The sequence below is a fragment of the Delphinapterus leucas genome, chromosome 9 (genome assembly GCF_059928025.1).
Source record: "Delphinapterus leucas isolate spDelLeu-1000000601 "Yukka" chromosome 9, BTC_Dleu_Yukka2, whole genome shotgun sequence".
Lineage (NCBI taxonomy): Eukaryota > Metazoa > Chordata > Mammalia > Artiodactyla > Monodontidae > Delphinapterus > Delphinapterus leucas.
In genome coordinates this window covers 86,028,699-86,043,535 of record NC_143137.1, presented here as the reverse complement: position 1 = coordinate 86,043,535, position 14,837 = coordinate 86,028,699, and the positions used below count along the sequence as shown (strand labels likewise).

Below are 14,837 nucleotides of genomic sequence, written 5' to 3'. Positions count from 1 at the left end.
AAAATTAAGCTTTGGAAGTCAAGTAGAAATTACAACACAATCCATAAAGTTTATGTAGTAAACTACATAAAAGTTTGTTTAGAAAGCATAAACATTAATACAGCTTCAATTATAATCTCTGTTGTACTAAAAGGTTACTATTCATTCCTCCTAGACTTTCCTGGTCTACATAAATGTGCTTATCAAAAGCACCTGGTCTCAGTGAAAAACAAGCTGCAAACATTTGTCTCCATTTATCTGTAAGTTTGTAGAGAAGAGTTATCAAGTGAACGTTTCAGATTGCTTCTTAAACAACATAATAAGCAAATGCAATGCATGAGCCTAGGCAGTTAATAAGCCTAGTTCAGAAAAAAGCTATAAAAGTCATTCTTGGTACAATCACACAAACTTGAAACTGGACTGAACATTAAATGGTATCAGGGAATTGTTTCCTTAGGTGTGCTAACGGTATTGTGATTGAGGCGAATGTCCTTTCTTTAGAAGAGGCAGGCTGAAATATTTAGGGGTGATTGATTTTGTCTGCAATTTATTCAAACGGTGTAACAAAAAGGCATCTCTATTTTCTGTATGTTTGAAAATCATCATAAAGAATTGGGGTGAGGGGAACAGAAGGCATCTTTTTAAAGTTCCTTAACCAAGAGCATTGTGAAGACCTCCTAAGCTAACAGTAGCTTCAATTTACGGTTTGGGTTTGTAGCGCTGTGTCTTTTTTTCCTGTTGCACCTGAAGTACCACTGAGTAAGTGCAGTCTCAGCCCAGCCCAAGAGCAAGCAGCTCTTAATCACACTTCAGTGAATAAGATTCAGCAACAGCTGCAAGCTACCCTGAGGGGGTGAAAGTCCATACCTGGCATAATCTTCTTTACATTCCTACGCTATTACACTGGCGCGGTCACTTTCAAATTGCAAAAGTTTGGTTTGCATTTTCCACCAGTCGTATCTGCATTCGCAGTCCCAGACAGAGGGCATTTCTTTCTGGCCCGTGGACACACCCCCGTGGACTCTTATAATAGAGGAATCTCTTTGCCCAGCCACCCATTGTTGAATTCTATTTCCATCTGTCTATACTTAAATTACTTATTGAAACAGTAAATTTCATCCTGTAGTTCAAAAAGGAAAACCTGGGAAAAGCTGGGAATCATAATTTGGTGCTCTGTTGTCATCATCCTGAGATTTTTTAAAAAACAAATTTAGATGAGAACTGTGTATACCAGGAAGCTGTGACATCTTTTTAATAATGAGCACAGACCGTGACAAGGCAATGCTTGCCATGAATATTCAATACCTACTGTACAGACTTCAAATTAGTTTGGTTTCTTCGCTACGAGGCTCGTGGCACCATAGGTTGTAAGTATCCTGCTACCAGGTGCTGGTCTACTACGATCACGCAGGCCAGGAGAGGCCCCCAAGATCCCATTTAATTTTAGCAATTAGAGCGGGTGTTCTAGAAGCTGTTCACGCGATCTGAAATTTAGCTTCTGGGTCTAGGACAGGACAGCAAATTCGGTGTCAGGAGGGCTTGCGCAGAGTGCGAGAGAGGCATGGGCCCGGCCAGGAAGGGCAAAACGTGCCGCAGCGCCTCCTGTAACCAACAAGGCCTCGGCGCCGGGGCCTGGGAGGGGTGGGCGGCCATCTTGGTAAAGGCCTGAGCGGCGGCCGGCGCGGGGCTGACGCTGGCGGGGCTGTCAGATTCGAAGGACACAATGAGTGAGTGACCGGGCAACGTGGAGCGGAATCTAGCTCGGCCAGGGCCCCGCGCTGCGTGGGCGCGCCCAGTGGGCCTCGGATGCGGCGCCGGCTCGCCCCCAGGATGGTGAGGCGGCGAGCGCTGAGGCGCTGCCTGCAGTTGTTAACGCCTTCGGCGGAGCCGGCGCTGCGGAGCCGGGGGCGGAGGAACGCGGGCGCCGGCCACCGTCGCCCCTTCCGCTGCGCTGGGGCGCTGTGTCCGGGGGCGCTGTGGCCCGTGGCCGAAGAGCAGCAGCAGAGGCGGCGGCGCCGCGCGCGCCTGACCGACCATCGCGTCAGGTGAGCCCACGCTCCCTGCCTGCTTCCCTGCCTCCCTGCCCACCCCCCCGGCTAGCGCCCGCCCCCCTGCCCCCCCTCCCCTCCAGCGCCTTTCCTTCGCCCGGCTCCGCTTGCTTCCTCTCGGTCTCTGGGTGGAACGGTCCGGACTCCCCAGCTTGGGGCTGCTTGGACTCTTCCGGGAGTAGAGCGGAATGTGGGTGGGTCCCTGCTCCCGAGCCCTGCCTCATCCCGGAGATGCTGCACTTGTGAGTGGCAGGGATTCGTTTGAATTTCTGCACCTCACGAGGTGCGGAGCCCGCATTTCTGAGGCTGCCTGGATGAAGAGCCACATGATTTTTTTCGATTGGGGGAGTAGCCGTCTCTGGGATTTGTTATAAGTCCAGTCTCCTCTGCAAATCACGAGGTTGCATCTTCACCGATTGGAATACATGTGGGTGTATTTTTTGGTTGTATGTAAATGAGTGGGTGGACAACTTCCTTGGAGCAATTTATTTCTGCTTCACCTGTAGTATTTATTTCTAAAAATCCGTTCCACCAGGTTTTTCCCGTTTTATCTTGAAAACTAACCATGGAATGGAAATGAAGAGCGAAAGATTGGAGCAAGGTGCGGCGAGGTGGTGGAAGCCGGCGCTTTCTTGAGTTTTCTGTTCGGTGGTCGTTTGTTTCTCAAATTGAATATTATTGCAGGCTTTTCAGACCAGGTATTCAGATAGTTTTTTTATTTTTCAGCTGTAATCCTGGTAGTTGAGATAAATACGCTTATACAGGCTCCTGAGTCTGAGATGCATCACATTTCAGTTGAACCTGGAAAATATTGAGTATGAGAAAAGTTAACCTTCAAAAAGTAGCTAGGTTTTCGGCCTTGTCTTTACTGCAGTTGTTCTATATATGTTGTAATATGACTCACCTGGTTTACTTTGGCTAATTAGCATCAAGTGTTTGCTATTTGATAATTCTAATTAAGTTATTGAGAAAGTCATTGCTGAGATACAGCTCTCTGGAAATTAAGAAATAATTTCCATCTTTGTTAAGAATGGATATCTAGCAGTTCCATTTCTATTTTCAGTTTCACTGGTTTTGATTTAGCCGCAGATGTCGATATCATTTAGAAAGAAGTTATGTAATCTTTAAAAAGATTACCTATTTCCCACAGTAGTCTGATTTTGTTGCAAGAAAATTTAGATCTGCTGGAGAAGAAATTTAGGGCCTGTTTAAAATGTAAGAGAGAGATTGATTTCAATTCAAACTGTTTTAAGTTAACTGAAGATACTGTCGCAATTTTCAGATTTTATTTCATTACATTCTGCAGGCTTATCCTGCTGCAAGAATTTCATGTCTTCAAGGGATGAAAATAGTGTATTTCTCATACTCTTATTTTCCTTCACAATTTCAAATTATATTGTACAGATTTCATATTGCAAAATTTAATTTTTAAATTAGTCAATTATAACTGACTGATATTTTAATATAAGCATTCTGTCATCGGGTTTGGGTTTTGGTTATGCTTTAGATGATACAGTCATCCTGTATGAAAAGGGTATTATGTTACTTTGAGTATTAGTGAGCTTGGGAAATTGGGGAAATTTTTAAGAACATGTTGTCCGTGTTTGACAAAGTACTATTTGCCTTTAATTTTGTTGTTTTATTCTGCTTTTTCATTGTAGTGGTAGATAGCTGTAGTTATGTTACCGGGTTGGCGTGGGTAGTGTCAAAATAGCTTCAACCGAGGAGGTCACCGGAAGACCCGGACCAGCAATCTCGGTCCTTGTGATAGCATGCAAAGAATTGCAGACTACCACTTAGGGCTTAAGCACAAAGCAGAGTTTTATTAAAGCATAATTACACTCTCAGAGGGAGAGTGGGCTGTTTCTAAGAAGTGAAGCCAGGAGCTCCTGTGCAGGCTTAAGGGTGTTTATAAGGAGCGCTCTGCGAGGAGGCGGGGCGCAATCGTGGGTGAGTGACAGGAGGTCATTATTTGATTGACAGCCTCGAGCTAGGTAACAAGTTCCTTATTGCGCATGCCCTTACCCTTGATTCGCTAAGAAAAGCCCAAGGGGGATGGCAAAACCACCTGCAGATTTTATTATAATGATGGTATAATGAGTTTGGTTTACTGTATCTAGGTTACACGCCTGTCTAGTCTGGGCACGCACAGCCCGGGGAAGTCCCCTTGTGTTACTGTGCTCCCTCTTTATCAGGATAAATTGCTCGCCACACGACCATAGTTTTCCCCGTTCTGGGTGGAGTCAGGGGAGGGTCGTCAGATGGTCGGGGTGTAATTCCACTAGTCCCCTCTTTTTGCCACTGTCACCTCCTTGCTGCTAATGTCTAACTACCTAACAGATATAGTGGGCTTTTCCATTCCATTCTGCTCTTTTTTTGTAAATTAGAATATGGCTGCAGTTGAAGGACTGTGTTGATCTGGGCATTTTAGATTGAAATGCATACAAATAAAAAATGTTTTCGTTGAAGTATTACTAGGGAAATGGATTGAGCACATAATTAATGGTTAACGAGCACCTTTATCCTGAAGGCCTGTGAGGGCATATGTAAAACTGGCATTAAAAAATCACCCATGTGATTTCCAGCATGAGAGTCAAGTAATGTGCTATTTTAACTGCTAGAATACCGAAAAATTCTACCTATCTATATCTATAGTGCTTTCATTGACTTGTCTTTTGAATTTAATAAGCATTTATTGTGTATTTAAATTTTTTTAATACTTTATTTTTAACATCTTTATTGGAGTATAATTGCTTTACAATGGTTTGTTAGTTTCTACCTTATAACAAAGTAAATATTTTATTAACAGACTTTTCTGACAGATCATGTATGAACTCATATATCCCCAGGGGCAGTCTTGTTATGTCAGAGATAGTCTTTTGCCAACTCAGCTGGTTAAATAATGTATTATAACTTTATAATTTACAAAGCTCTTTCAAGTATTCTTGTATATATTTATATTTACTTTGGTTTTAGAGACGTACAATATGTGAGATTATTAATGCCCTTCCACCTATGAGGGAAACAGGAAACTGAGAGCCTGGGAGATTTTAGTAATTTACCCAGGGTTCCTTAGCACAACAGCCCTGGCCTTTGGCCCAATACGTGTATACACAGCTGCTGCTTATTAGAAAGGGGGTGGTACCAACTGAAGCCAAGGTAATAGTGGTTGGGATCAGCAAACTTTGGTCAGCATCATAGCCATAAGTTGCAGCCCTAAACCTGTTGGGTGTGAATGGTAAGTACCATTGGCTATGGGGGCACAGGGCTGACATCTAGATGGATCAGTATAAATTCAGAAATGATTGAAAATCAACTCAGTATACGCCTGCTACCTAGAGCAATTCACCTTTCCCCTCGGGGGCAGTACATTTTCCTGTTTATCTAATTTGAGGGCCTTCCCAGATTTAAGGGACAGTAAAAAATGCCTGTAGACTTCTGTGCTCCTCTGTAATCTCTCTCAGTTATAAGAATGAAATGGTCAGAATATAGAAAAACCAAGCTTCCTCATTGTTCTGGCACCCCTTAAAATGGGCAGACACTTGATTTGCTTACAAAAGATCCTGTTGCTAGGAAAACTGGATGACAGCAATAATTTGTTTTGAAAGTTGTTTTCTGTATTTTGAAGGTCTTTCAAACTACAAAGATGTTCGTTTTCTTTTCAAGTTACTGTGTTCATTCCTTTGGCTTCTTTAGAGAGTTAATGCAAAGTACTACTATCTGTATTGTGCTATTCTGTGGTTGAAGTAACTAATGATGGTTTAAAGAATTTCTGAGCTTGAAGTTCTTTTTTAAACTTGAGGCTAGTTTATCTGTCTATGAGCTAAACTAAGTGAAATACCCACCATGAGGTGAAATGTATCATTTATCTCCCCATGCTGACCACATGCTCTGTTGGTTCTAAGAGTTTCTAGGCATAATTCAGGTGAGAATATGGGTAATCAGCAGTCCAGGCTCCATCACCAGACAGAGCTGGACCCTTGGAGTGCCATGTACCTCTCTGCCCTGACTTGCTTCTCCTGTAAAAGAAAGGGGTCACAGTATGATGACTTGGGTCATGGAGTGTTCAAGTTAGAAAGGACCTTCGTATACGGCTGGTCCAACCCCTTAACTTACAGATTTCCTGTTTCTACTTTTTTTTTTTTTTTTGGCTGCGTTGGGTCTTTGCTGCTGTGCACAGGCTTTCTCTAGTTGCGGCGAGCGGGAGCTACTCTTCATTGTGGTGCGCGGGCTTCTCGTTGCGGAGCACGGGCTCTAGGGCGCGCTGGCTTCAGTAGTTGTGGCTCGCGGGCTCTAGAGCGCAGGCTCAGTAGTTGTGGGACAGGGGCTTAGTTGCTCTGCTGCATGTGGGATCTTCCCGGACGAGGGCTCGAACCTGTGTCCCCTGCACTGGCAGGCAGATTCTTAGCTACTGTGCCACTAGGGAAGTCTTTCGTATTTCTACTCTTGCAAGAGTTTTTAGCCTCTCATGATGCCACAGAAGTGAAACGTCAAAATTAAATGTTTCCACCATTTCACAGAGATGACGTACAGATCTTCCTGACTTACGATGGGGTTACATCTTCATAAACATGACTGAAGTTGAACGTATCATAATTTGAAAATGCATTTAATACACCTAATCTATCGGACATCATAGCTTAGCCTACTTTAAGCATGCTCTGAACACTTACATTAGTCTACAGTCTGACACAAAGCCTGTTTTATAGGAAAGTGTTGTATATCCCATGTACTTTATTGAATACTATAGTAAAAGTGAAAAACAGAATGGTTGTAAGTGTATGGGTTGTTTACCCTGGTGATTGCTAGCCAGCGACCCCAGTCATCCACTGGGAGCTGTGACTTGCTGCCTCTGCCCAAGAAGGGAAGAGAATATCTTTTGGTCCACATATTACTAGCCCGGGAAAAGATCGAAATTCACAGTTCGAAGTAGTGTTTCTACTGAATGCGTATCGCTTTTGCACCATTGTAAAGTCAAAAAATCATAAGTTGGACCATTGTAAGTCGGGGACCGTTCGTACTTTAAAATTCTTACTTGAAAGTCCATTCCTTTCTTATTCTTTCCTCATATAGTGTGTCAATTTTATATGTAGACAAACTGTCCATCGTGTGTAAATGTATGCGTGCCTTTCGGAGCCCATGTTTTAACTGGGTGAATGTGAATGCTGGAGCGCGTATCGAATATCATCACAGAAGAATTTGACATAAACGTCTGATGTTCTCAGCAACATTCTCTCAGTTAAGCATGATTATGTAGAGCTTTATAATTTCTTTTTGCTTAGCTGCCCAAATATCTTAAAATCATATTTTATAATAAAGCTCATCTCCAATTTAGTATACACTGCCCACATTTTAATACATTTTGTTGAAGGCATTACTATGCATATATATGGTACCCTGAGGCTGCAGAGTGATCAGTCTTTCAGGTTTTCCCAGAACTGAGGGCATTCCCAGGATATAGGACTTTCAGTGCTAAAACTGGGAAAGCCCCGAGGTGTTGATCCTGTTACCTGAAAGTGTCTCTTCATTGGACTTGATTAAAAATTCTTCCAGCTGGAAGGATAAAATGCCAGGTGGTTATATGCTGGATGAACTCAAAGGCATCTTTTCAAGGCAAGGAAAATATCTTCAAGGCCCCATGCATGTTTTCTGTTTATATGACTGAAATATAGGACTAATTTATTATTTTCTGTGTAATTTTAAACGAAAATAATTTAGCAATTAAATAGGATAGTTACATCATTTGAAATCGCCGTGTAATATTAAAAGGGCAATTATAGGGCTTCCCTGGTGGCGCAGTGGTTAAGAATCCACCTGCCAATGCAGGGGACACAGGTTCGAGCCCTGGTCTGGGAAGATCCCACGTGCCCCGGAGCAACTAAGCCTGTGCGCCACAACTACTGCGCCTGACTCTAGAAGCCCACGAGCCACAACTACTGAATCCCGCGCGCCTAGAGCCTGTGCTCTGCAACAAGAGAAGCCACTGCGATGAGAAGCCCACCCACCGCAATGAAGAGTAGCCCCCGCTCGCCGTAACGAAGACCCAACACAGCCAAAAAAAAAAAATATATATATATATAAATAAATAAGTACATTTATAAAAAGAAAAATAAGGGAACTGGTATTTATTGTCTACTAAGTGCTTTTTACTTTGAAAGGGGATAAAAGAGACATTGGAGAAAAAAGACATTGTTGAAAGCAAGAAAGGCTAGCCTTGTCACTGAGACCATACTGTTGGCTGTATGCAACTAACTTTAGAACCTAGGTATCTGTTTAAGATAAATTTATTGGATTTTCTGTGCATATTCAACATGATTAGTGGAAAGAGCATGGATTTTGGAGTCTGATCAACTTGGGTTGGATTTCCAGGTCCAACTGTTACCAGCTTTTTGACTTCAGGTAAACTATTAACCTCTGTGAACCTCTGGTATGTCACGTGTGACGTGAGGATAATATCTATCTACCTTGAGGGAATGTTGTGAGGATTAAATGAGAATGAATGTGTATAAAATGTCTGACACATATAAGTGCTCAATAAACGATATACTTATAGTAGTCATGTGTGCTGCTCTGTGTACCCATGTTTGGATTAGGAAGGCTCTGTTTTTGGATAGTTACTTTGTGTGTTTTTATAGCGTCCCTAAACTTCCAAGTTATGGTCATTGTATCAGTTAGGATTAGTTTGGGGAGGTCCAGAGTTGCAAGGTCCAGGCTTGGTACGTGGCCTGTCTGAAGTCCTAGTCGTCTATGCCATTCCTAGAAGTGGCCATGATACTCATGGCTCAAGATGGCTCCAGGCAGCAGGACTCAGGAAGAATCCAGAATGCCTCCCTTTCCTATATAAGACTTCTGCTTCGATCGCATCGGGCCATCCCTAGCTGGAAGGTGTGGAAATGTAGTCATTAACTGGTGCATAGCTACCCTAAGTAAAACTGGTGTTCTGTTACTGAGGAGAAAAGGGGGATTAGATTTCATGGTAGGCGTCTTCTGGTCTCTACCACTTTGTCACCACTTTACCACCATAGAATTCAACTACTGAAGTATTCCCTAAGATTTTTCAATTTTTATCTCCATAATTAGTAGACTTAGAGGGAATGCCCTTTGTTGAATTTTGTCTCATTGTCCTTTGGTTACTTTTGCTTCTCCTGTAATTTTATTCCCAGCAGATTCTCTCAGAAACAATTAACTCTGTCTCAGTGAAGAGTGATTAGGATTTAAGCTCCTGTTCATTTATTCAGTCAATAAATAGTTATTGAGCACTCATGATGTACAGGCTGCTGTGGGTTATTATAGACAATGTCAGTTATTACTGAGTGTGGTTCCTTTTTTTTTGGGTTGGCTTATAGTTGGCATATAGTTGCTTGCAGTAGTCTCTTATGATTCTTTGTATTTCTGTAGTGTCCATTGTAACTTCTCCTTTTTCACTTCTTTTTTTCTTTCTTTTTCTTTTTTGGCTGCACCATGCAGCATGCGGGATCTTAGTTCCCCGATCAGGGATTGAACCCGTGCCCCCTGCATTGGGAGCATGGAGTCTTAAACCACTGGACCACCAGGGAAGTCCCTTCTTTTTCATTTCTAATTTTATTGATTTGAGCCCTCTCCCTTTTTTTCTTGGTGAGTCTGGCTAAAGGTTTATCTATTTTGTTTATCTTTTCAAAGGACCAGCTTCAAATTCTTTTTTCTGTTCTTTTATTTGTCTCTATTTTATTTACTTCTCTGATCTTTATGATTTCTTTCCTTCTGCTAACTTTGGGTTTTATTCTTCTTTCTCTAGTTGCTTTAGGTGTAAGGTTAGGTTATTTGAGATTTTTCTTGTTTCCTGAGGTAAGACTATATTGCTATAACTTCCCTCTTAGAACTGCTTTTGCTATGTCGCATAGGTTTTGAATCATCATGTTTTCACTGTCATTTGTCTCTAGGTAGGTATTTTTTGATTTCCTCAGTGATCCATTGGTTGTTTAGTAACAACGTGTTACTAAACGTGTTATTGTTTAGCCTCCACGTGTTTTTTTAGTTTTCTTTCTTTGTGATTAGTTTCTAATCTCATAGCGTTGTGGTCAGAGAAGATGCTTGATATGATTTCAATTTTCTTAGATTTACTGAGGCTCACTTTGTGGCCCAGCATGTGATCAGTCCTGGAGAATGGTCCATGTGCACTCAAGAATGTGTATTCTGCTGCATTTGGATGGAATATTCTATAAGTATCAATTAAGTCCATTGGTCGACAGTGTCATTTAAGCCCTCTGATTCCTTATTGATTTTCTGTCTGGGTGATCTGGATGGTAGTTCTTCTTGCTTCTGGCGTCTGCCCCCTGGTGGGTGAAGTTGGTCCAGGGTCTTGTGCAGGCTTCCTGGTGGGAGAGACGGGTACCTGCCTGCTGGTGGGTGGAGCTGGGTCTTGTCTCTCTGGGGGGCAGGGCCGTGTCAAGGGGTGTGTTTATAGGCGGCTGTGGGGTCAGGACGACCTTAAGCAGTGTGTCTGCTGATGGGTGGGGCTGTGTTCCCACCCTATTGGTTGTTTGGCCTGAGGCGTCCCAGCGCTGGATGCTGCAGGCTGTTGCTGGGGCCGGGTCTCTGTGCCAAAATGGCGACCTCCACGGGAGCTCATGCTGTTGAATATTTCCTGGGGCCTCCGTCACCAGTGTCCTTGCCCTCACAGTGAGCCACAGCCGACCCCGTCTCCCCAGGAGACCCTCCAAGACCCGCAGGTAGGTCTGGCCCAGGCTTCTATGGACTCACTGCTTTGCCCTGGGTCCCAGTGCACATGAAACCATGTGTGCACCCTCGAAGAGTAGAGTCTCTGTTTCCCCCGGGACTCTGTGGTTCCTGCACTCAAGCCCCACTGGCCTTCAAAGCCAAATGCTCTGGGGGCTCCTCCTGCCAATGCCAGACCCCCAGGCTGGGGAGCCTGACATGGGGCTTAGAGCTCTCTCTTCTGTTGAAGACCCTCTGTGATATAGTAATTTTCCAGTTTGTGGGTTGCCCACCTGGCGGCTATGGGATTTGATTATATTGTGAAAGCACCCCTCCTACCGTCTTGTTGTGGCTTCTTCTTTGTCTTTGGGTGTAGAATATCTTTTTTTGTAGGTTCGAGTCTTTTTGTCAATGGTGGTTCAGCAGTTAGTTGTGATTTTGGTGTTTTCGTGAGAGGAGATGAGCTCAAGTCCTTCTGCTCCGCCATCTTGTCTCCTGCCTACGAATTCACAATTTTATATTTGCTCTCCTATCTTTAGTAAAGAAAAGAGTCGTTTTAATACACTGCTAGATTACATAGCTAATGAAACTATTTCAGTTCATTGAAATGTCTGCACAGGGCTTTGCAGGTTAAAATTAAACTGTCCTCCCCTCCCTTCGCATGCAGTACAGATTTCCCTTGAGAATGGTGTTAACCCCACAGGCATTTAGGAGACTGATGGGAGGGCAGATATGTCCCAAGCATGGGAAGTACACTGGATAATAAATAAAAGAGAGAGTGTTCTGTGGGAGTTACGTGCACAACATGCATCGGCAAAGAAAATACTGCTTTGTTTTTCCGTGAATTTCATTTTTAACTCAGTTTGACTGAACCAGTTTTGCTAAAAAGCTAAAGGAAAGCAAAGCAAACATAAACTTAATATATAGTACCTAGGAGCACACTATAAAATGGTGTATTTCATCAGTTTTAAGACAGACAATTTTATTCCGGTTTTAACACCACCCATGTCAGGATGAATCATACAGTGCATGACATAATTATAGTTGATAACATTTTAACTTAGTGGCACATAAAGTAACTGCCTTACAAATTCATGGTGTCTTAAATTGGATGAAAATCAGTATAACGTAAAGATCTTCATCAAGTTTTGAACCTCCTTTTTTTTTTTGTTTGTTGTTTGTTTTTTTTTTTTTGCGGTACGCAGGCCTCTCACTGTTGTGGCCTCTCCCGTTGAGAAGCACAGGCTCCGGACGCGCAGGCTCAGCGGCCATGGCTCACGGGCCCAGCCGCTCCGTGGCATGTGGGATCTTCCCAGACCGGGGCACGAACCCGTGTCCCCTGCGGCAGGCGGACTCTCAACCACTGCGCCACCAGGGAAGCCCTGAACCTCCTTTTGAAACACAGTTTGTTGATAGTGTACATGTACTCATGAGTATGCCCCTCCCCTCGCGCTTAGTGTTGGCCTGAAGTCAAGGCAGCATTTTCATTTAACGTTGTTAACTTTGGAGACAGACATATAACAAGAAATAATTGGGAAATCTGCCACATTTAAATAAGGAAACTCCAGCCTTGATGTTAAGCTAGACATGTTTTCTGAATCTGCAAAGCTGAAAGCTAGTTAACGTAGCAGGATCCAGTCTTCCTTAGTTCTAGTTTTCCTGTCACTTTATCTTTGGTATTTAAAGATGACCTTTGAGAGATTATTGCTGTATCCACTACGGAGTGACCAGAAGAGTGATGTTTGATGCGGAGCCTTCTCATGACCCAGCCCTCAGGCAGGCTTGGTACGTCTCCACGAGCTGATGCTCCCTTGGTCACGGGACCACCTGTTGACAGAGCCCATCATTGTGCACATTCACCAGCCAGAGTTCTAGTGCTTTTCCTCCAAAAGAATGAGTCCAGGTTGTCACAGTTGAGGTTATGTCTTTCTGGTTCCTTCCCATCATCTCACGCTTAGAGTGCATAGTATGAAATGGTGCATCATAGTGCCAGCATTTTGTGTTGTTTCGAACAAATTTTGTGGTCATACATAATCCTGTGAGTATCGATGTCCATATTGCTACTCCCTCCTCCCACCCCAAGGATATTTTAAAAAATCATGTGCAAAAGCCCTGTGATGGCAAGGTGGCCCTCAGGCGGGAGCATGATGCATTTGAAGAAATAGATGAAGGGCCTGTGTTTGGAACAGAGGAGAGTGTGGGTGGGGCCAGAAATACACACCTTCATGGACCGTCTTACTGACCTTTGCCCTCATTCTGAGAGTAAAGGGCATCCTCTGGGGTTCCCCCCCTCTTTTTTTTTTAAAGTCAGATTTGCCTGTAAAAAGCTCACTCCTGAATTCTGGATTTTGTGTGTGTTGCGGCTGGGGTATCCACCTCGACTCTCACAAGCCTCTCTTGCTTCTTATGCCCCACGTAAACTAGTTTACTAGATGTTGTCTGAAAACCCTGCATTGACTTTTTTGTGTGGTTTTGAATCAGAGTGCCCTTTTCTTTTTTCCCCCTTATTTCTTGATTGTTTAAAACAATGAGCCAATACTTTATTATATATTTGGTAGAATTATTACATATGTGTGTTTATATGTATATGAATATTTATGTCTGTGTGTAACAAATGCAAACACTCTCACAAACTGTTTATCATCACAAGAGGTGGCGTGAGGTCAGCTCTGCCATCGGACATTATCTTGTCCAGAAGTGACTTAAACTCTCTAAACCTGTGTATTTTCATCTGTTAAGTGAACTAAGGTTTAAATGGCTGGTCTTTGTTTCTGCCCTTGTAAAGGCCTCGGCCTGAATGTAATTATGACCCAGGTAAAGCCATTCTGTAAGAGGAACTGAGATAACTCCCAGATCCATTGCTTTATAATAGAATTTAAAGAATTTAGATGGTTTAGGGAAAAAAGAATTAGCCCTTGGGTGAGTGGCAAGCATTTTATGTACATGATTATGTCCTTGAATCCTTTGAAACCCCACTTGAGATAAGTAGATATTTTACAGATGAGACAATTGAGGACTAGAAAGGTTAAGTCATTTGCCCAAGACCTAAAACTGGTTAGACTGCCTTAGCTGTCAGGCTGTCCCACTAACAGCTGTGCCTGAGCAGCAGCGGGTGCTTCAGCTTTTGTGAGCTGTGGTTTCTTAACACCTGTTTTTCTCCAGATCATAGACTATTTACTCCAGAAAGTTTTGGGGAAAAAAAGTTCTGGTTGAGTGTACGTGTATGTGTACCTCATCCTGGGGTTTGAGTTATTTCCCTTTCTTCCTGGGTAATATTTCTATTTAAACAGCACTGTAGTCAAAAAATAATACTTGTTTCTCTGTTATTGTGCTTATTTTTCTTGGGGTTATAAAGAGTATTGTGTATTGTGTATACACAATACACTTAAACTAAACAGAAAGCAAACGTTTGTTTAACAGAATAGGAAAGAGATGAAATTCATGGAAGAAGAATGTATATTCTTATTGCACTGTTTCTCACTTTCATGTGTCTGGAGTCCTGTATAGTTCAGAAGCAAGGATTTCAGTGCCTTGAGTTAAGTGGTGTACGTGGGCGTAGGAGCAGTAAAGAAAAGGGCAGCTGCAACCCCTCACGTTTGTTGAGCTGATGTATATGATGCATGTGACGATGTGCATACATGTATGTTACATTTGCTGTATACATTTTACATACATGTTCTAAGTGCTTTACTTGCATATGCTTTTTCAGTCCTCTCTCAATAACCCTTTGGAGGCAGGTAGTATTATTATCTCCATTTTACAGATGAAGAAATCAAGGCACAGAGAGGATAGGACACTTGCCTAAGGTTACAGAGCTAGGTTACATGTGCGGTTCTACATCTGAGTTAATTCAAATTTGTATTGTTAACCACTTAAATACATTATTGAAATGTTTCTCAACTAATGTGTATCTCCTTTCTGGGGATTTGGACTCATTGTACTTTTTGGGGAGCATTAGTAACAGATTGTCTACAAAGTAAAAATAACTAGGCCTAATGGGGTTATATGTAAGTCATTTGAATTACTGAAGTATCTTGACGAAGCTAAGACGATCCTTCTTATTATGTTATTAACAATAATACTTTAAAATGAAGGTATGAAAGTATTACAGATTCA

The 14,837-nt window shown here is 42.6% G+C and overlaps 1 protein-coding gene across 3 annotated transcripts in view; it reads left to right on the top strand.

The window, feature by feature from the left end:
- Positions 1–883: 883 nt before the first annotated feature.
- NAPEPLD (N-acyl phosphatidylethanolamine phospholipase D) overlaps positions 884–14,837 on the top strand; it is a 51,512-nt gene continuing 37,558 nt past the window's right edge. For 2 of the 3 annotated variants that reach the window (XR_002642133.3, XM_022554447.3), the window contains exon 1: positions 884–2,024. Coding sequence is in view for 1 of the 3 variants with exons in the window: in XM_022554447.3 (XP_022410155.2) it covers positions 1,786–2,024 (239 nt within the window). In the remaining 2 variants the exon portion in view is untranslated. Of the gene's footprint in view, positions 2,025–2,189; positions 2,726–14,837 lie in introns of those variants that run through there. The other variant, XM_022554448.3, reaches the window with a different exon arrangement.